At 41.0% G+C, this 23,156-nt stretch overlaps 1 protein-coding gene across 4 annotated transcripts in view; it reads left to right on the top strand.

Annotated features, from left to right (window-relative positions):
- Nucleotides 1–1,191: 1,191 nt before the first annotated feature.
- The window catches only part of PPP1R13B (protein phosphatase 1 regulatory subunit 13B), a 70,415-nt gene continuing 48,450 nt past the window's right edge, over nt 1,192–23,156 (top strand). For all 4 annotated transcript variants that reach the window (XM_084286908.1, XM_084286906.1, XM_084286907.1 and 1 more), the window contains exon 1: nt 1,192–1,287. In XM_084286908.1, coding sequence (XP_084143034.1) covers nt 1,279–1,287 — 9 coding nt within the window. In that variant the 5' untranslated portion in view covers nt 1,192–1,278. The remainder of the gene's footprint in view (nt 1,288–23,156) is intronic.

Genomic DNA, 23,156 nt, shown 5'->3' with positions numbered 1-23,156 from the left:
AAGCTTTGACTATCACAATGTTCAAACCAGATCCTGTAAATTCACTGAGAGGGACACGTCATGAGGGCTTAGGCACATATGCATTAAAGTAATGTATGCAACTATCTGTTACAGAATCTTATGGTATAGGTTAAATTTAACACACAAGCTCATGTTTGAGATTAATATGCAATTATCGTCGATATTATCTTGCTTAGCCTCAGAGACCTATGCAAACAGTACCTGAGGTCCTCCCCCAAACTTCCAAAGTTAATGTGTGTTTTTTTTTCACTCCCAGCCGAGATCTGTCGCAGTGCTCTACAAGCAAAGTAACAAAGGCTGGCGATCAGCCACTGACGGGAACGGTGTGGGTCGATGTGTTTTCCAGATTGGGATTTAAGACTCACAACAATATGAAATTTGTCTACATCGCATGTGCGGCAGCACTAGCATATGGTGCTGTTTTGACTTCGCGTCGTGCCTGGCTCCTTCCAAGCTGTTAACTCTCATCTTGCTGCCGCAGCTCTCGGAAGAGAGGCCCTGGCGAAGCGAAGGAACCAAGGTTGGATATTAAAGAGGGGAATGGAGCATGGTGGAGCGTGATGCCAGGCTCCTTGAGGAGGAGTGCTGTTATGTAGGGTTTTGTACCACAATCACACAACCATGGCGTGCTTTGGGTTAGGAGACACCTGCAAGACCACCTATGCCCACTCCCAGCCACAACCAGGACCCCACTGCCCATCTTGAGGCCGCCCCTCACCAGGCAGGGCACACCCCCCCTCCATCATGGCCGCCCCCCTCAGCCCGCGCTCCCCACGCCCCCTCCGCCCCGACGCGCGCTCCCGCGCCACTCCCCCCCCCGCTTCCCCCTCCGCCGTGCCCGCGCCTCGCCTCGCCCCGCCCCCGGCGCTGCCGCCCGGGCCAATGGCGCGGCGGCGGCCGTTAACCCCTGACGGGGCGGCGCGGCGCGGGCGGAGCAGGAAGCGGCGGCGGAGGCAGGAGGCAGGCGGCGGCGGCGGGCGGGGGGGGGCGCTGGGAGCCGGGAGCCGGGCGCTGGGGCTGGGAGCCGGGCGCTGCTGCCGCCGCCGCCTGGGCCCCTTGGTTCTGCCCGCTGCAGGCAGCGAGCAGGGCACCGGGCACCTGTCACCGCCGCCAGGCCGAGCGAGGAGGAGGAGGAGGAGGAGGAGGAGGAGGAGGAGGAGGAGGAGAGGAGGGCGGCCTCCGGGCTGGTGCCAGGCGAGGCCCGGTGGTGGTGGCGGCGGGGCTGGCTGAGGAGCGGCGGTGACGGCGGCGGCAGCGATGATGCCGGTGAGTGGAAGGGGCTGAGCCCGCCCTGCCGCAGGCCCAGGGCCGCGGCACCCCCCGGGCTCCGCCCGTGCCCGGCCCCCGGCGCCCCCTCGTGTCCGTGGGGGGGGGGGGGGGGGGTGCGGTTGTTCCGCGGTTCGGGTGATTGTTATTTTTTTTAACCCCTTCGAAACACCCATTTTTAAAAAAAATTAAGGGTTAATTGATGTTATTTCCCGCCGGGCAGGTAGCTCTGGCTCGGCCCGGCTCCCTTCTGGGCTTCAGTCGGTGACCCCGCGGCTTGCTCACGGCAGCAGCGGCCCCCCCCGGTCCCGGGGAGCTCCTGGGGGTCGGGGCTGGAGGCACCGAGACTGAGACACGAAGGGCTCTGGGGGAGCCTTGGGTCTTGGGGGGGCCCTCCTGGGTGCCCCGAGGGCTTAGGGGGTCCCTCCTGGGGGTCCCCCTGGTCGTGGGGGTGCCCTCCTGTCAGGGGGGTCCCTCCTGGGTGCCCTCCTGCCAGGGGGTCCCCCCCAGACCCTGCCTCTCTCCAGCGTGGGCTGAGGAGATGCTCTGGGGAAGGGCTCACGTGTTTGCGCTGATTCCACGGGAAAAAGAGGGTTTTATTTACAGGTCCTCTGCAGTGCTTGCAGCCCAGATGCCGCCGCAGAATGGGTTTCGGTGGGGGTATCGGGTGCTTTGCTCCGAGGCTGAGAGGAGGAAGCGAAGAGCTTCACCTGGACATAAAGTTTCAGGCTGGGGAGCGCAGGCAGCGATTAAAAGCAGGCGTTATGGCAAGCTCGTCGCCGTGCCTCAGCTTCTAGTTGCCAGGTACCAAGACACTGATACTGAGAGAGAATTCCTGCCAACAGATACCAAAATCCCCAAATTCTTCCCCAGTATCACCTGCTCCAGCTGGCCGTTGGCTAGCCAAAGCAGCACAGAGGTAACCGTCAGCTCTCCCAGCTTCCAGCACACCTTGGGTTGTGCTTTACGTTCATCGCATTCTTACCGAAAGCCCGGCGTGCCAATGACAGGCTAGGTCATCAGGAATGTATTTGCTTCCCATTGCTGCCTCGTGTGTGTTTCAGGTGAATGTCACAACTTCCGTAGTGCGGCGCTTGGCTTTCTGTAAAAGTCCCTCTTGTGTTTGTGTTGTGTTTTGTTTTTTTAAACTACTGGATGAGTGTTTCTGCCAGTGTTGTTGCCTTCGTGCTTGTTTAAATATAGCAGTCGCTTGTGGTTATTTGGAAGTGTTATAAGATTCAGACTTGTGTTATGTTTTTGAAATGTACTTCAAAGCGTTTTAATACTGGCGGCTGAGTCTTAATAAAAACAAATTACCTCGCTGCAGTGGTAGTAATGTTCCAGATTAGAGCTTACTGAATCTGAATCCTAGAATAATAAATATTTTGCCTTTCTGAAGAGCTTTTAAATGCTGTTACGGACTGTCTGTCAGAAGGTAATTGGGAACATGTGCATTTAAATGGACACTTTGACAGCGCCATTAGTCTGCCAGGTTTTTATCCCAAGTATTTTATTTCTGGACTGCAAGGATGGGGGGAAAAATACTTAATGGAGTCATCGGCATATAATATCAAGATAATGTGAACATGTGGCTGTGGTACTGGGTGATTTTTTTAATTTTTTTTTTGAGATTTCTTAGCCTGAAAAGGGAAAAGCTTGTACTCTAACTAGTTATGTGATGGAATTCCTTGTATTCAAATTCATAGAAACATTTTTTCCTTGATCCTCTCTTTTTTTTTTTTCCATAATTAGCGAAAGTATATAATAATAGTAGGAGGAGAGACTAATAATACTACAATTATTGAATTGTAACAAGTGGGCATAGCTACAGTTTTCTGTCAACAAATTGAAATGTTTGAAAAGTATACAACTTTTCTCATTTTTTTAGTGACTTGCATTTATCACAGTTGAAGTACTTTATTGAGGCCATTTCTGGATTCATAATGTTTTTACATTCCATACTGTCAATTTTAAGAAAGAAGTCATATCTGAAGAGTAGAAAATTGAATTATCGAGATATATTTGTGTTTTTTTTTTTTCTTTTTCCTGTGTGGTGGATTTTTTTTTTTAATGTGGGAATAGAATTACTTCTGAAAGGTTTCATCATCTGTGATTTCTTTTGCTGCCAGGTTCTATATAAATACATGTTGCTTACTCTAATTTGTTTTTATGAAATGTAAAAGCAACTTTATTGGTAGTTCTGAATACAGCTTGGCTTTCAAGGAGTAATGAGATGTGGACTGCGCTTTGGTTAATTCTGTGTGAAACTGCAGCTCTTCTTGAAAGATCATCCCTGAGGCATATTTTATATTAGACTAGACAGTACACAAGTGGATCTTGAATATTACAATGTGCATTAATATCTTCCTAATCGCTGCACGTGTTCCTGATCTGTGAAGATAGATAACAATTGATAAAACACAAACCAAAGATGGGTATCTGCAGTGGTTCTTTTTGAATTAAGCTGTCTTCCAGGTGAATTATAGTCATTTGGAAAAAAAATATCCTTTTTATATGTTTATCGTGTATTCAGTCTAAAACCTTTCCCAGCAAGTCCACAGTGCTCATCGTTTATTTCTAATTTAAAAGCAAAATATTTTCAAATCAGTGTGCACTGTTCTCTTGCTTAGAAAGGTCACTGCTAACATAATTCTACATTGTGTAAGTCTGAAGGAAGGCATACGCTGTCATATACTTAGTACTAGGAATTTTCGGTGATGCTGAGATAAAATATATTGCAATTAATTCATAGCTGTATAATTAGCAGCAGTACTGATACCATCCTTGTTTGCTGAATAAATGTGAACTGACTGCAGAGAATAATTTGCAAGTTTATCAGCCATTATTAATGGAGTTATTTATTGCAACAAAGCTTAAAGGCCATTTTGTCTCTTTTGGATCATGTCACTGTTTTCTTAGGATGTCAGAATATGGCCTATTCTATGGGAAGTGTGAGTTCATAGCCTTCACCATGTCAACAAAAGGGATGCTTTGTAGGCTACTCTGATGCTAGAGCATGTAAATATACTTAATAGAGGCTTGTGGATTCTAATGAAACATGAGAAAATTCTGAGGCACATGATTGCATTTAGTGATGAAGAGAAACTAATAATGTAGATCAGATTGTCCATTATAGACTTTAGAGAGGACAGGTACTTAACCTGAAAGCAAAATGCCACTCCATCAAATCAAGTTATGTCAATCTACCAAGTTAAAGTTTGATGTAAAGTGCAACTCTTCTTACTATATTATAAAAAGCATTCTAGCTTATTCTTCTAATTTTTATATTAATACAGTGTACAGGTATGTACATCGTGCTAAGAGTTGCTCATACATAGAATAAAGACATTGTCTTTTTAAGGAGAATTTGCAGTCTAATGCTCTATGTTAAAATCAAAGCTCAGATATCTTCTTAAACATTCAGGGACTTTTAGATCTTGCCAGACTCCAGCAAAGTCATTTATTTTTATTTTCCTTAAATTGTTGGAAAGTGTTGTTTTTAGGTATTTTAAAATATCATTGTCACTTCCATAAGCATCTTCTTCATTAGTCTTGTATCCTGTGTCTCACTGGTTCTTAAATTACAAGACTTTTAAGTAAATAAATACTATAAAGTTTTAACACTTCATGCTGTTGGGTTGGTAGGTACATTTTTCTGGTAGTTTGGAATTCTGCCATTAGAATCAATTAAACTTGGCAGCGTGTAAGAATCTGTAATGTATTAAGGATTATATCCAATTGAATGTGTTCAGTGTTTTGAGTTTCTGAAAACAATTTTTTATGACAGGTAATAGTAAAAATATATTGTGCAATAAGGGATGCGGTCCTTCAGGGGTTGATTTGAGTGTCAAAACCCTTAACGCTCTCAAGGGGACAAAGTGTAAAATCTGTAACAAATCAAAGGACAAGCAAATATATGAACTGTTTAATTAAGAAAAAGAACTGTCTTGAACCCAAATTTTTAGTTGCTTCACCTAGATTTTAAGTCACACTCTCTTTTTGCTTCAGCCTTGCTCAGAAGCTAGTGTGTGTGATCTTGCCTGTGTTGGAGCGTGCAGGTTTATCGCGATGGTGCAGTAGGATGTTGGAGCGACTGGATTCCTTTCAAGGCTGAGGTTTCACAATGCAGATGAGCTGAATTCACCATTTCCTGTGGCCAGTGGAAGTGCCTGTTTCCTTCTTCCTTGCTTCTTGCTGCCCATTCCCACTGTTTGCTTTGAGCATGCTGTACTGCTTGCCTCAGGAAACCGATCGAGGGCACTAAAAAATAATATTAAAAATGTATCCAAAGAATGCTGAAGATATAATATACACACATGTGTATGTGTATAATTTGCCAGACTAGTGCATTAAATCAGTTCGTATTATGACTTCTATTGTCTGTGCCAGTACAGGAGGGAGCAAGCTGTTTGGCTGAGAGGGACAGAAGGGAAGGGGGAGTCTTCCTGTTTCAGCCTAGGGTGGTTACTCAGGTTAGTCGTAAGGTGGTAGAAGCTGGACCCTAAGCAACGTATCTTGAATTTTGTTCCCTTAATACTTGCTATATCAGTAGAACAGTGAAATTAAACTGAATAATGTTATTACACTGCCGAGATCTTCAGAAATCGCAGTTATGGCTTTACCAGTTTTTACTTTTTTTTTCTTTTTTTGCTTGTGAATCCAGTAATGCTTTATCTGTGTTCCCTGAAACGGGAGCAAGTGAGGGCTTGGGGTGCGACGTGTGGTCTTAGAGAAAGTCTGGAGAAGCAAATACAAAAGAAGTTGTGACCAAAGAAAATAAAATTAAAGTGCAATGTTCAGGTTGAGGCCACTACTTTGCTGTCACATTTTTTTCCTACTTTGCAGTATTATGTTCCTTCTGGCTTCTGCCAATTATTCTCACCTAATCTCCTAAGATTCATAGTGTAACTTAGCCTAGACGTTCACTAGTTGGAAGTACAGTTGAGATTTTTTGATTTCCAATTCATTGCTTTGCTTAGCAGCAGAGTTGTATTTACGGGTGAGGAGACTGCAGCTGTAAAACTGATATTTTATTTAAGGAATTCCAACCTCAGCAGGTAACAAGAGTTCATGTAATCTAAACTCATTGCAGACGGTGTGTTTCACCTATGTATCTGCCTACTTCAAGTTTGACCGAAGGATTTCAGCTTTCCCATGACTAAAATATTGCTCACAAGTCGAGGCTGGGGGAAACTGAGGCTTCAGGTGTGTGTGTCGCTGCAGGGGCTGCTGTGAGGCTGCCTTCCCTGCTGCCCCCTCTCGTGCGCTGGTGTTTTTCTGAATCAGTGCTGAGCCACTTTACTTTGCTAACTCAGCAGGAAGTTGTTTGCTTTTTTTTTTTTTTTTTTTTTTTTTGTCGGGGTACTTTTCTGCCAGCTTAGCACACCGAAACCGCCTCGCTGCGGGGTCAGAGAGGCACCGGGACCAGCACAAGAAAGGGCAGAAACGCGGAGGTTGCCAGAAGGGCGTAATCGCTTTTATCAGATTACCATTGGGATTTTCAGCCTGAAAGAACTCCAGGGTAGTGCACGAGTACGCTGAGATACGCGTAGAAGATTTTGGTATGTGGTTTGTGTCCCAGGTGGCAAATTTCCCAGCTCTCTGAAATGAAAACAAGAAAACAGTGCAGTGCCCCAGGGCTCCGCCAGGCTGATCTAGGAGGATTTTACAGATCCCAAATCCTATGGGTTGACCTCATGCACGTAAGTGCAACACATTAGCTAGCATCTGAATTAATCGTGTTCTGCTCCTCTCCTGGGAGTCAATTTTTGACTCTTTGTTTTTTTTTCAGGGGAGAGTGATGTTTGCCAGTCTCAGAATATATCCATCTAGATCTCCAAAGGTGAACAGCTGAGGGTTGTGAGAGTTAGTGTTGGATAAAAAAAAAAAAAGCAGTATTCAGGGCTGCATTATTAATACATAGACAAAAGTAATGCTTGTGCTGCTCTCTGATCTTTAAGGAAAAGAAACAGGGTGGTCTGAGACCAGCAAGATTGCCATAGCCATTAAGTGTGGTTTTACCTGCATATAAATGTTTTTGTAGTTTCTCCAGAAAGCTGGGTTAAATCTTAGTTTAGAATAACAGGTGCAGTTTAAGTTAGAGATGCACTTTGAACATGTTTGCATGAGGAAATCTTTCTGTAATCCATTTTCTTAATGCAGTTTGTCTGACATGGTTCAAGACAGTGAGTGCAGCACCTGTTGGCATTCTTACTGCTCTTCTGTAGGTGGGACTTGCAGTGCAGCTCAACTTTTTTCTTTTTCCCAAAGCTTACTGCTCTTGGGTGAAGAAAAATAAAACAGGCTTCAGAAAGTATGTGGATATCCTGTAAAATCTTAACCAATATCATGGGTCAAAATCCGAGCCCATCCCATCTAGCCAAAGACAGGTGTTCAAATAGCTCAGACACTTCCTTTGAAAAGATAAGTAAGAAGAGGGTACTTGCACGTTTCTATAGAATATTGAGTGTTTGTGAAATTGTTCTCAGGCTGTAAGGATTTTGTAGAGAGAACAACACATTAGCCAGAGCACATACTGTGTGCTGATGTGGTCAGCATAGAAGCTACCACCTCTAACTGCGTGAGATACTTGGCTTTATTAGAAATACTCAAGCAGGATCCTCGTAGCTCAAGTTGTTGTGCAGATGCATTGACAGAGAGAGGTTAGATTTTCCTGCTGTGTACTTAAAAACAGCAAGTTCTTGGAAATGAAACAGTTTTGTATGATTCTGCAGGCTAATGAATGGGCTAACGAATAGGTTAATTACTATTCAGGCTCCAAACAGTGGGACTGTATGTACACTTTGGGAGATGACTGAGTTCCTGAAACAGTGTCTTATGAAAATAAACTGTGAAACTCATCTCTGTATGCAGCTTCATCTCTGCATGCGGCTCTGAACGTCTCAGCATGCCTGATGCTTAATGTTCTTCCTCACTGCTTTATTGTCCCAAGTTATCCGAGTTTTGGAAAATTTTAGCTACACGTCTGAATCATGGTTTTCTGCTAGTGGAAAAAGATGTGTAATGGCTCACCTCCTTTACACTTGTTAATCATGTCAGCATCAATGCAGTCATTTCAAAAACCATGCCACATGGATTGGTGTCTACTAGCCCGTGTCACTGGGAAACGTTTGCAGTCCTTTCTCTGACTAGCTTCTTGGAGTACTGATGCTGCAGTGTGTCCACTGCTCTGTTGTCATTTACCAGCACTTCAGCAAGGCTCCGTTTGCTTACGGGGAATGTGCCATAAGAATCAAGGCTTTACATTGACACAAAGCAGTTCAAAGTGCGATGCTTGCAGCCCATTCCCCCAGCCCAAATTCCTGACTGCGGCACTTTCTTTACCTTTCTTTTTCGGATGATGGATAGCAGTAGTGTTTGCTTTTGTAGTGCTGATAGGAGGTGAAGTTCTGAACTAGGTTTAAATCAGCTTGAACTATAAGCTGCTCTATTGACCTCAGTGTGCTTCTGGGATCCAACCCAAATACTTAAGTTGACACATAAATTATATTGTTTCAATATAAGTCCTTTTGCTCATTTTTTGTTAGAGATAAAGGCTTTTGAATTTCAATTCACTTTCACATTTGCCTACCTTTAGATTTCTTTGATAGCATTTTATATAGACTTTTGGTTTTACATTACGAAATTTCAGTCAGAAAAAGCACTTTGGGGATGTATAAACTACACTAAATAAAAGAACTTACTATACAGCGTTTCCAGTATTTGTGTATCTGGAGTTTTCCTAACATTCAACCTAACAAGTCTTTGGCTGTGATTTGGGTCTTCTAGATGCTACTGCATTATCCCTATTTACTGCTGCCCCTATCCCCAGCAATCCTAGCTGATTGAGGAAAAAAAGTGTCCTGAAGCAACCCAGTACTATTCCGTTTGCGCTCCCAGAGCTCGGAAGAACTGATGACATAAAATTGTAAGTGAGCATAATCTGGAGCATGCAGGTACTTGCCTGTACCTTTTCAGAAGCAGGATAAAGCTTTCGATTGGCTTTTTCTTGCTGTTGAACAAACTACACAGAAATTTTTAAAGGAGTGAGGTCTCAGCAGCCTCTTCCAGTGCTCAGGGCTGAGCGTATCTTGGTTGTGTCTGAATTCCTTTGTCATCCTTTTCTCTTCCTTTCACCACCCTAACGGGGGCCAGAGTTACTCAGTTATCCTCCTCCTGTCAAGTACTGCAGTTTTTTTTTGAGGAAAAGGTGTCTTCTGACATGGGAGCGGGCACAGTAGCACGAGTCTCCTCGTGTAGGTAGGTGTGTGTGCATCGGGGTGCGGGGCCTGGCTGGGACGAGCTCCCTGGTGTGCAGGGGGCTAGGAATGCCCCCCTGCTTCTGGCATCCTCTGGAGGACAACAAGGAGAAAAAAAGCTTCCCCTCTTCTCCCCCAGGAAAAGCACGCTAGGTATGTTCTTCTTCAGAAGAACATTTTTTTTGAATGTCTGTATTTAAATGTACATATTTGACATATTTAATTCAAATTCTTTTATGGCTTTGATTTTCTCGAAGCTTTGGGGAAAAAGGAAACACGCTCACTACAACGCATCCTCTGCATAGGTGGTTGAGCTCACAGTTGGTATAGTGTAATAGAACATGATATTTTTACCTCAGTAAAATAGATTTCAGAAATATGTAAACTAAACTGTCAGTTTGCCTAAGTGGAAGTGATAAGTGAATCTAGGTACCTGTCTCATTAAGTATAATTAATTTAAAACTAACTTTGAAGAAAAACGATCATAGATGTGTGAGCTTCCTTTCTTTCCCCAGTATGATCCATGGATTTTTGATCATACTGCAGAAACTAAAGGAGACTGTATATAAAGCAAGCAAGCTGATTGTCTTATTGAATGTACAAATTCTCATAATTTTCATCTGGAAGTTAAGGTGCCTATTTAGTTGAAGTTTCCACAAGTGTGTACAAGCCTGGCTTAGAGGCCCTTTGTGTAATCACGCATGTTTGTAGTTAAGCGTGTTCAAAATCAACGAATTGCATGTATTAGGCATTTACAATAAAGCTTACTTAGGAGGAGCACAGAGGTGAAAATAGTGAGAGGGAGATTGGGTGGCAAAGTGGAATCCAAGTTACCGAAACAAGTAAAAGGCTTAAATGTAATGATACTATAAATATGGTGTTGGGGTTTAAAGAACAGCAGGAGTTCAGAAGAATTATACTTGTGTGTTGCTTCCTTGTATGGGCTGCTTGCATCTACCAATTTTAATCTATAGATTTATGTCAAGTAATTTTCTGTTCTGCAGTTGATGTAGAATTGTGCTTTATGGAATTACACTTCCAGTTCTACTTTATATTCTTTTTCCTACATCATTCCATGTGTTTTTCAGAGGCCATTAATGTCTTTATGATAAAGTGCTTTAGTAGGATCATAGACTGCGTTTTACTTTCCCGCTGAGTGATTTATGTCATCTGCAGTTGTATAGCATTGCTGAATACGAGCTTTGTTACACAGGGCAAGTCTTCTTGGACCTTATGTAGTTGCTGCATTTAATGTAAGGTAAGAATTTATACCTGTGAAAAACTTCATGCACCTCATCTGCAGTTAGAGCATTCAAACCTCTTTACATGCTGTGTGGAGGAGGAATCCCCTTATTTCTTTAACGTAGAGTTCTGAGGCTGATAATACATTACGCAACCAGAGGATGTAGCTGTGGTATCCTTATCTTCCTCTCCCTCCTAGATTTATAATTTCCTTCCTAGAAGTAACAGTTACAAATCAGTCAGCCACATAACTGTACTGGATCAGATACTCAATTTAGAGACAATATGCTTATGGACCATATGAGAAAAAGGAAGGGGCTACACTGTGCTTGTATGGCTTTTATTATTTATCTGATTTAACAAAGTACATACAGACATTTTCAATTACTTCCGAAGGGAGTAAAAAGAAGGAAGTCCAGTGATATGTCTTTTAAGTTATATGCTTCTTTTAAAAGATCCTGATCATCCAAAGGGATGGTGGGCTTTCGATTTGGACCCTCCCATATACCTCCCAAATGCACATGTATGTTAAGCCCTCCTATTAATTAATACCAAGTAAGGTATTAAAATTTTTTGATTTTTTTTGTTCAGAAGCATTCAGCTTGTAGCAACAGTTGGAAGATGGGCACAACGTGTGTTAATATAGGCTCAGCTTTGCCTCTCAAATATTTATTCATGTGATACAGTTTGTTTTTCTGGCAGATAAAGATACGATCTGCTTTTGGAGAACAACCAGCTTAGATTTTTTCCATCCTTTTCGAAGCAAAACAACCCTTCCCTTTTAAGAAACATTCTCCCATTTCAAATTTATTTAAAATGTCCTCAGTTCCTAAGAGGTTAATTTTTATTTTTTTTTAAGTTGCTGCATTTTAGAAATCTGAAATTATTCTTCTGATTATATTCCCAGTAAACCTATCAACGGTACTTGTTTGCTAAGGAGGAAGGAAGACTGCATGGGATCGGAGTGTTTGCGTTTCTGACAAAATGCATTAAGGGAGGACAATGCTATTTCTGAATGTTGAAGCAGGCTAAATATGGAACCTTACCAGTTTTTTCTTCCTTCTGCTGCTGCTCGTGGGGAAGGGTAATGTAGCAGTTCTGTGCATCGCAAATTAAACCGAGAACCTACTACTCTTCCTTCTGCAGTTCATGCATAAGGTGCTACACAGAAAATGTAGTTTATAATCTGCTCTGAGAGAGATGGGTTGTTTCAGTTCGGCTGTTTTTTCATACTGTTGGTATCTTTGTGTGTTTTTGTTCCCCCCACGCTGGGTCACTTGCTCACTCGTTCTGTGTTTTCTCTATTAAGGGAATGGGTCGGGCAGAAGAGCGCGCTTTGCTGCTGCAATGGTAGAGTGAGAGCTGAATGCACTGTTGGTGCCATCTCTGTCTGCCTCACTCTGGATCCTGGGTAGTGTTGACAGGAATGATGATAAACATTCCCTGTCCCTTGACATGAAGAGGCAATCAGAAACATAGTTTACCATTTTATATTCTCTGCTGCTTGAATTACATCCAGCAAGAAGAAAGACTCTGCCAAGAATGGAGGAGTGCTTGAACTATAGTATTTTTAGGCGTAAATACACAGTGGATTTTGTTGTTGTTTTGTCTTTAAGCTGGTTAGTTGTCTTCAAAAGTTTCACTAATTTCAGGAAAAGCATCGTGTAAACATCTTTGGTAGATGCTAGCATCGTTTGCTCTTTGAACTTCTGCTCCCTATTGCCCCCTTCAATGGAAAAAATCACTTCTGTCTGTCCTGAGACAGACAGAGCCTTATATGTAAATTTACTTCGGATGAATACTTAATGTTTTTCATTATTCTAACATCAAACAAAGATGACTATTGCACAATGAGAGGATAGCAGAACTCCCCTACTGCAACCTTGCCTAATTAGGCGAAACTTGATCTAGCCTATCTTGTTCCTGTCACAACTGTGGCCTGTCTTGTTTCCTTAGAACATCTTATCACTGCTCGTCACCGCTGCTTGAATTCATGTGCCAGTAGACCAAAAATACTCCATTTAAGTGGGTTTTCACTGCAGTTGCTGCACACAAACTGCTCTAGGCTTTAGCTCTGCACTATTATATTTCTATTCACTACTATTTACACATGAAGAATATTTTAAGGATGGTTCTTCACAATGTTATTAAAACACCAAAAGAGAAATCTTGGCTATCAGGAAAGACTGGACTTAACTCTAGAAACTGGACAAAGGACAGAGTTATAAAAAAGAAGGTGGGATTACTTTGCTTTTTGTTTCTTTACTGTAAAATAATACACTTTGTGATTTTGTCTTGTAAAACTTAATGGTGATTTCTTATAATGGTTTAGAATGTTGTATGTGGGATTTTTCCTTGAAAATCAGAGACTATTGCCTTATATGGGTCTCTTTTGTATATGAAATACCTGAAACTTTAATTTTTACCTTGTGTAAATTCAGTTAAGTGTTTTTTTTTGGGGGGTGGGGGGGAGAAGGGAGGATATTCTGTGTTTTTGTTTTTTTTTTTTTTTGATTCAGACAGAATGGATATCTGACAGGAAAATAGAAGGACTTTTAATTTTTAAATCTTCCATGTAAAAACTCCAGAAATGGACTGGAAAGAGTAATTTTCTATTATGTGCAATTTCCACCCTGATGATGGAAGGAAAACTGCAAACTGCCTGTTGAATCCCAGAGGTTATATTCTGTTTTCACTTTTTACGTTTTTGCCAAGCCAGATCTCAGATTGAATGGCTGGTATTCCCTGGAAGCAATGTGCTAAACAATCAGTATTTTGTTAATGCTTTCCACTCCCTGGGAGAAAGCTGTGACTGTCCCTTCTTATTCTGATCTATTGAAGATTAAAGGAAAGAGTAGCACTGATTCTGGTCCCAACTTTACATATGGGTGTGGGTCTGGAGACTTCAAAAAAGTTGTTCTTTGTTTGTAAAATGGAAAAGTGGTGCTCAGTGCCCCAAATAGTCTTTATTAATTGACCAAAGGCACATCTTCAATGAAGATCTTATTTTAGTTGGTCGGTTTTTATGTGGTATGGATTTTTCTTTTGAAAACTCGTAAATGAAAAGGCACAAATATCTGTGCGTGTCCTATAATCTTTTGATGAGATTATTTTCTATGCAGTAGTTTGGTCAGGCTTTTCTGGAATTCAGTGGGGTTTGGATGACTTTGCAGTAGCTGTTGACAAGGTCGAACACAAGACTGTAGAAACATCAGCACCTCCCTTTCCTTAGCCTTGGCCAAAATGTTTTTAATAATTTGAGAACACTCAGTTCTGTGATACAAGTTCTGTGGGACACTTCTGTTGCATGCATACTTTGAAGGCTCTACTGCTCTTTCAGGAAAATTAACCCCAAACCTCACAGTTAACTCAATTCTTCTTCAGCTTTGCCTTGTGTTGTCATGATGAGTTGTCTTTCCAAGTATATTATAGTATTTTATAGTGTTGCTAATTCCCACATGCAAAAACCTTAAATAAGATTTTTCCACATATCTCCCACCCAGAAAAACTAAAATAATTTTTTTTTTTTGGCTTTTTAATCTGACATATGGTTCCTGAGTCTTTGAGGGGGAGGTCCTGTTTGTAGGGTTTGGTGTGTTTGTTTGCTTTTAACTTCTCTGTTTGAATACAGCTTTCCTTTTTTCTTTCTGAATGGAAAGCTGAGATTCATATTTAATAAAATGATGTCTGAAGCTGAGTCATCTTGAATTAATTTGGTTTTGCTTTTAATTTGTTGGCAGTTCACCTGAGTTTACTGCAGAATTTAAAGGAATTACAGTTGTATTGTTCTTCAGCATCATGTCTTCTTTAATGGTTTGGAAAGTCAAATATTTAATAGTATTTTTAAACATATTATTCATATCTCATCAGCTGGTGAACTGTTGTTTCAAGCTTGTCATATGCTTGTTATGTGATGTACTGATCACCTTGACAGATAGGGAAGATTTAGAGCTGTGAATGTGAGCACTGAATTGTGCTAGATGATGAGATGTGCTTGTAGTGTCACAGCCATTCCTCCCTTCTCCCCCAGGAGATTAGGGGGCCACACCCCGTCTTGTACTGGAGTTCCCCACTTAACTCTGAACCATTTGGTTTAGAGGATGCTGAGTTGGAGATGTGACAAATAGTGGAAATCATGTTTGTATTTTACCAAACTATTTATATCTCAGCTTAAGGACAAATGGAGCTCAGGAAAGAGGACTGTACCAATGTAGCTATTGTTTTGATCTTGAGTCTTGCTGTTGCCTGAGTTTGGAATCACTGAATCACAGAATATCCCAAGTTGGAAGGGACTCACAAGGATCATCGAGTGCAACTCCTGCATCCCCAGAGGACCACCCAAAAATCAGACCCTGTGTCTGAGAGTGGTGTCCAAATGTTCCTTGAGCTCTGTCAGGCTCAGTGTTGTGACCACTGCCCTGGGGAGCCTGTCCCAGTGCCCGACCACCCTCTGGGTGCAGAACCTGTCCCTAAGCCCCAGCCTGACCCTCCCCTGTCCCAGCTCCATGCCGTCCCCTCGGGTCCTGTCGCTGTCCCCAGAGAGCAGAGCTCAGCGCCTGCCCCTCCGCTCCCCTCGTGAGGGAGCTGCAGGCCGCCATGAGGCCTCCCCTCAGCCTGCCCTGCTCGGGGCTGAACGACCAAGGGGCCTCAGCTGCTCCTCATGCATCCTTCCCTCCAGGCCCTTCACCACCTCTGTAGCCCTCCCCTGGACACTCTCTTAACAGTTTTGTGTCTTATTTTATGTTTTGTGGTGCCCCAGACTGCCCGCAGTGCTGGAGGTGAGGCCACAGGGGCTCAGAGCAGGCCAGTCCCTCCCCTGGCCCTGCCAGTAGCGCTGTGCCTGATGCACCCCAGGGTGCAGTTGGCCCTCTTCACACTTCTGCTGTGTGGTTTGTGCATTTTCAGTATAATCCATTGTTTAAGGAATTCTCATTAACTAAATATGTGAACAAATGTTATTGTATTTAAATACAGCAAGTGTTTGCTAGTTTTTTTTAATAAGTTAGCAATTTTGTTTACTTCACGTAACAACCAGCACAGAATTGATGTGCTTGCTGATTTTTATTTTTTTTTCCCCTGCAGGTGCAATAGATGAATTTTGCTGAAATTAGGCAGGCGGTAACAGATGAGGGTTTGTCATTCTAAGATTTACAGACAAAATGTATTCTAAAACATAAAAATCTGAGTGCCCTTGATGAGGCCAGCAAGTGTCATAGAAAAACTGTGTCTTTCTCAGAACTGCTTGATTCTGAGATCAGTCGCCTGTTTGTGGGTAGTAGTTGGCAAAGACTCCTATAGCAAATCAGACAATACCAGTTTGCAAGGTGAGAATATTTCTCTGAACTGTGAATGCTAGTCTTTCAAGAAGTTTCCAACTTCCACCTTTTAACAGTGGCTGTGTATATCATGAAAGATGGTATAATGGCCTACAGTGTTTTAAATAGTGGAGCAGAATTATTTTTTTATGGAGAAATAAATCTTTGCATTTAAGCGGTACGTTGCCTTCAGAAAGAAATGTGCTCAGCAAGAATGTGTTTGTGTATCTAGATGTATCCCCGAAGTCTCTTACGTGGTAACTAGTGTCTTGGCAGTCCTTTAGTGGAATTATTTGCATCAAGGAGCAACAACAAGATCTCTTGCTGTTCCTCCAGATGTAGCAATTTAGGAATCAAGCCAAGAGATAATGATGCAGGGATGTTGAACTCATTCTGTTGCAAGTGCCAAATTACGTTTTTCCACTAGAAAACATCACAAGAGGCATGTCTTATATTTCTCTAACTTCAGGCTGTGTTTCTTTAGCTCATGACGTTAAATATTGCACTTAGACAGATTTCCTTTTAAATTAATAGATTTATTTGTAGTGCAACTTTTTTTTAACCTCTTTTTATTTTTTAACTTTGCCCTTTTCGGCTTTACCTGTTTTCCCTTTTGTAGCCACATGTTTATTGCCCATCTTTTAAATCAATTTATCAAAGTCCCAGCTGCTGCTTGCTTTCAAAGGAACCATTGGAATCTAAAGGAAAGCATTCCAGTGTTGTGACAAGCAACAAGCAGCCTGTATAAAAATGATGCCAGGAGAGCTGGATGTGGGTTAACAGCACTATGGCTTCTAATACAACAAAGTATAGGATTGTAATGTCTAAATGATCACTTCTATCTTAAGCAGATGCTAGAGACTTAGTATTTGTTTGGTGAGTCGTGTGTTGTGTTTTTTGTTTTTTTTTTGTTTCTTTTGGCCCCATTTATGTCTTGTTCCTCGCAGCCTGTAGAACACCATTCGAGTCTGTGGGTTGCTCGTGTTGTTTATACAAGCATCTAGTCCTTCTAGTTGCTATTGTTTCATTAGGTTTTGTTTTCCTGGAGCACTGGAAGCCTTCCAGTCAGCTACTACTATACCTTTCATTAATAATCTGCAGACCTGTCTTGTGTAGTTGAATATATTTAAATGCCTGATGATAGTGCTCTTTCCTCTAGCAAAACTGCTGGCTTATTTCTCTGACATTACTGAAGTCTACCTCTGGAAGAGTAAGAGACTCCACGTTCCGTATCTATAACTGGTGCTGAAGCTTTTTCTCTGTCAGTGACAAAGAACAATAAAGTGTCCTAAGTATTCCTTCAGCAAATAAAGAGCAAGTATGTATAGGTTTATGAAATAGTCTGAATCCTGCTGAACACCTGCTGTTAGACATGAAAGCTTATTTACTGAAGAAGACAAAGGCAACAGTGGTAAAGTTCTTGAGAGGAAACATCTGTGGGGTTTTTATTTAATTTTTTTGGCTTTATCCTCTCCATTAAGCTATTGCATATGTGCAGACATTACAAAATTGAAGGAAGATCTTATTTTAAGACTTCTTTTAATGTTCTACTTCCATATTTCTATAAGAGGTATTAAATATATTTTTTTAAGTAATTTCTGTGCTCTGTGAAGAGAAGGAATTTAATACTCCATCACCAAGTTTCTTGGTACAAGTATTGACTGACACAGCTATCTTTTTCTTTTGGTTATGTAACAAAGTTGTCTTGCGCAGAGTCCTGTGAAGGTGGATGTCAAGGTAGATGTTTCAGTGACTGCAAAGCAGCAAGTTAATGATGCAATTATTTTATGAGCCTGTGCAAAAAAAATGCTTTTGTGAGTCTGCAAAAAAAAAAAAAAAAAAAAAAAAAGAAAGAAAACTTTACTCATTTCTGTATTCTTTGCAAACTGAAGACTCTACTCCACTTCTTTGACACTACCTTTCTGCATTTTTACCAATGTGGTCTATAGGCATGACTGAGTCTTAAATTTTGGCCTAAACTCAAGTTATGTGTAGCTTGGATGTAAGGAAAATGTGTTCCAGAATATAGAACTTGTATTGTTATTTCTTATCAATAAGAAATTACGTGGGAAAGGGGAAAAGACGTTAAAAGGAAGAAATCTCCCAATGAAAAGCAATAAGAAATTTGCTTTCTGTCTTGATAATCTTATATGAAATGTCATGAACATACTGCAATAAAACTTTCAAGAAAACTATTTTTAAAAAGTATAACTTACAATGATTGGGACAAACCGTGCTGGTGAATAACTCACTTAAAGATTTCTTTTTAATATATGGAAATGAGATGGTTAAATCTTACTCCTTTTCAGGTGTTTACATATAAGAACATCAGACTTACTTGGGATTTGTTCTAAAATCTCATGATATAAAGAAATAGTTATGACTTGAGTCAAGAACACATCTTTAGGTGGTTTTAATTAAAACAGTTTTTTGTTTATAATTTCATAGTCTTATTTCATTCAAAATATAATTGCTTAAAGCTTCATCTAATCAAGTCCGCAGTCTTAAAAAGGAGAATGTTCATACTGCAAAGGAAATGAAATTCTGCTTTGGTGCTGGAGATGTGCAACTAGAATTTCTACAGCTTTAGCTGGTGCAAAATTTATGTAGTGGCATGAATTCTGTGCAAGCTAACTTGCACAGAATGATTGATAACTTGTGACTTTTTTTTCCTGAGCATTCTTTGTGCAGGGTTGGGAATGCTGGCATGTCTCATCACCAAAGGGTTGGTTTTCCACCTCTTCGCAGTTTTTCTTGTGTCGCATGAGCTGATTTTTCTAGTAAATGAAAATGTCAGTCTTAATCAACGTTTGTTTGAATGATGGGACTTCGGAATTTCAGTAAAATTACTGAAAATGTTTAACTGAAACATTTTTAATGTTTCAGTTAAAGCTGTATTGTAGTTGCACCTTAAATATAGATAAATACAGAGAATGGCTGGGCTCCCAGGCCAGCAGAATCAAGGTTGGGAGGCTATCAAAATGTGTTGGGAGATATTGAGGTCTCTACTGTGTAAAAGAAGACTTTTTTTTTCTTTGACTATTCTCAACTTGGACTTATGGCAGCTATGGACTTAACCATGACTTTATCTGAAATGGCAAAGCACAAGCTCCTGAATGGATTATTATTTTTTTTTTTTTTGAACGCTTCATTAGGGGGAGATGCCTGGTGAGAAGGTAATGCATTCCAGTTCCCACGAAACAAAGGGAATAAAGCAGGCATTGCTGCCAGAATTGTTCTGTACTTTCAGTCCATTGTGTGTCAGTGTTTTAATAATACACATTTTGTATTTTTGAAGCATCTAACCACTTTTCTGCTGGAAGAGGTGGAGGTTATTGGTTTTGTTTTTTTAAAACGTTTACACAATGAAGTTTCTAGGCTGGTTTAAGGAAAAAAAAGCAAATGAAAAGTCTGATAAGACTAAACAGCTGCTTGTGAGTTTAGCCATATTAAGTTATTCGGTATCCAGTGTATTCTTAACTCACAATCGGATAATTCTAAAGATGGTAGAAGTTCTTAACAAAAAAGATCTATTGTCCACTGTAGCTTTAATACCAGGAAAAGGAAAGCAGTGGATAGAAAAAAAGTGGGAGAAAAAATAGTGTCTTTCATGTTGTCAGGATGTTTTTTCTTCTTAACCCTTTCTATGTTGTTTGATCTTCATTTTAATCTTTCATAGACAGACTTTTCTAAGTGACTTTGTAGTTGTGGATATAAAGTAAGTTACCTTTGAGAATTGGAACAGTTTTCTGATCCCGTTTTTGTCAGGAACCCCGTGTTTGGGTGGAAGCGTGGCTTTTAGTTAAAAGGCAAACATACAAAGCAAAGATCAGGTGAATTGATCTTCATCCCTAGAACTTACTGGTTCTCTTTTTTTAGTTGAATATTAATATTATTAGCGGAAATCAACTCTAACATGTTTTAAATCCTAATATTTCAGCATGTCCTGAAATACTACTTTTTGGTTGCTTTCTGAAAGCTTAAATAATTCAATTTTCTTGGAGTAGGGTATCAGGAGATATGTGCTTAGATTGGATTTTGTTAGCCTGAAATGCCAGCGTTTGTTGTGTTATCGGAGTTAGTAAATTAACTTGTGTGTAAGGCAATGGAGAGACTTTATGTAAGGTTTATTTCTACTCAAGCACCACTGTTTTATGTCTTGGTAGCATAAGGTAATCTTGGAGTAAGATGTATTTCTTTTTTTCCATGAAAATTGTTGTTAAAGAGGATTTAATTAAAAACATCCCTGTTCTTAATTTGAGGTACCAGCAGAAGATCAAAAGCATTGCTTTTTTTTTTTTTTTTTTTTTTTTGTAAGATTGCAGAAAAATGGTGAGGAAAAAAGACCTCATTCAGAAGTTGGAGTTTTTAACTTTCTAGGCAATTTTGCAACTAAGAACATCAGCTGCTGTCTTCTGTTCTGTTTTTGTGCAGTTCTCCTACTTTTACTGTGCTAGGGGAGTGCAGCTGGAGCTGCAAAACAGGATAGCCTGCAGAAGCTCACAGAGAACAAGGGATGTTGGACTCTCACTTGTGGCCCTGTGGGACCTTTGCCGTGGTAGATGAGTTAGATGAGAAGAAAGCATAAAAACACCTGTTCAATGTATGGAGAGTAGAAAAACTGGTGTAAAGGACTGATTTGGCATCAGTTTCTTGATAAATGAGTGAAAAGCAATAGGGAGGAAGACTCCATATCACAATGGGGAAGTGAAAACTAGAAAATTAATGCATAAAGATGACATGGTTAAAGCCATAGAGCCATAGGCTTGAAAAATCATTTTTTATACATTGTGACTTTTTTTTTTCAAAAAAGAAAGGCACATTAATGAAAACTTGAGAAAACCAACAGCCACATTTCCAAGCTCTGAGAGTATTAGCTGCACCAATTGATAGAAGAGATTATCCGTGCCTTCAATATTGTACAGGAGTACTGTGGATGGATCTGGGACACAAGACTGAGAAAATAATTGGTGTGAAAGATGTCTGTATTACAGCTCATAATGATAGGTATGCTTGTGTTACCGTGAATATGAAATCCAGGGAGTCATTGGAAATAACTGGGTAAGGGCTGTGATGGCCACGTGGAACTTGAATTGGTGGCCAGGTGTTCACAAGAGATGGTCAGGGTTTCAGATTCTTCAGTAAGGGATCAGGTCTGGACAGATAAAACTGTCTCATCGCTCTGGAAGGTGCCTGTTGAAATTTGTGGGTGACATTATCAGTCTTTGGAAACAGAGGAGATGATAAATGAGGATAAAGATCTTGAGGATTTATCCCTCCCTCCTATTTCCGTGAGAAACGGCGGGGATGATTATGTGTGCCCTTCAAATAACCCACGAAATACGATGGGAGAGAATTGGGATGGGAACAGAGAAGCAGAGACAACATCCTAAGATGAACATGTGCACCAGCCCGACTCCGTTGAGCAGAGAAGATTTGGGAAGGATTCGGAGGCTGTCCTAGCAGGAGCTTTTCAGGAAGCTGAGAAATGAGTGAAACAACAGTAAGAGTTCGGTTGTGAGGCTGATACAGCCCATCTGGCATGGGAAAGACCTGAACTGTGAAGGAATATTTTAGAGGTTGGTGGAGAAGAGTAGAAAGATCCAGGAATTGATGAAAGCTGGAATAAAGCCATTGGTTGGGAAGCAGGGCTTGCAGAGGACAGCAGCAGACAGGTAACATCTGCATCTGTATTGAGGAAAGGGTAAGATTTGGAGCTTGGTATTATTGTGGAAACCAAGTATAATTTAGAAGCACTGAGGTTACATTTCAGATCTTACTGTGTGCCATTGTGTCCACACTTGAAGATTTTTGATGATTGAATTGAAATGTTGCTATGGTTATGATCTCATTTTTAAGAACATGCATTTCTGCAATTGTTCATGTTTGGAACCCATTTAAAATGAGAAGGATTTACCAGTTTCCTGTATCCTCATCTTGGGCTAAGAACATTTTTAATACTGCTAATTTCCTTCGGTGGGTGTACTGTCTATTTCATGCGTATGCCTCGCTCATATTCTTCAGCAGGAAATTTCCAGGCTCCATCAGTGCTTCTTTGTATTTTATCTCCCTGAATTACCTCGGATTATTATTCTGCCTTCACCATAAATAGGGATAGCTATGACACTGACTTGAAAATCTAATTAATACTGCAATATGTTAATAATTTTCAATATTTTGAGTCTTTCTTTGTATGCTTCAGGCCATCTGCTTCACAGTACAATGCTTCAGTTTCCACGGTGTTACTCCAACCACCTGTTAAAAATAAATACAAATCCTTACTTAAACGAGTCTGGGGAGTAGTGTGATGGCTGCAGCACCTTGCTGCCTCGTTAGAGGGACACCTCTCCCTGGGCTGTCCCCCAGCCGGCGCTGTGGGTGACAGTGTGCTTCGGAGAAGGCAGTGCTGGGGCAGGCTGAGAGCTGAGGGAGCTGAAAATGTTGTGTTTGAGGTACAGCAAACTTGGGCCTGCTCTTGCAAAGGGGGGACTATATGTTTATGTTGTGGTTGAGGTTTGAATTTATGGAGAGTTGGCAGAGTTGTATGGGATAACTTGCACCTCCAAGGCCTGCCTTCTTTTTCAGCTGGTCTGCAGATGTAGGCAGATAACCTTGAATACACGAAACAACTTTTCTGGGGCACTGTTATCTTTACAACAATACAGAAATCGAAACTTGGAAGCCATGTGAAACCACGTGATGTTAAGCTGTGCCGTTTAGTCTTTCACAACGAGGTAACAGGGCTTTGGGACAGACCATGAAGAAGCCTAGACCTCCTCTTGATTCTGGGAGTGCCAGTGTCTCTGAGCATTCTCATAAAAACTGTCAAGTGTTATAGGGAAATCACTTCATAATACTGACATTAATAATTCACAGGCTGGAGTTTAAATTAAAAAACTATTGGTTACTTTTTTTAGGTATACCTGAAATGTAACTGTGGAGAAAAAAGTCAAACAAGTGTTTTTTATCACTCCTGTGGCTAGGAGAAGAACTAACTAGTTTGAATGGTGGCAAGGAAAGTTTTGACTAGACTTTAAGGAACTTTTCCTTCCAG

This window comes from Netta rufina (genome assembly GCF_964035555.1).
Source record: "Netta rufina genome assembly, chromosome: 5".
In the NCBI taxonomy this organism is placed as follows: domain Eukaryota; kingdom Metazoa; phylum Chordata; class Aves; order Anseriformes; family Anatidae; genus Netta; species Netta rufina.
The sequence above is the reverse complement of the archived record's forward strand: the minus strand, read 5'-3'. Positions and strand labels throughout refer to the sequence as shown.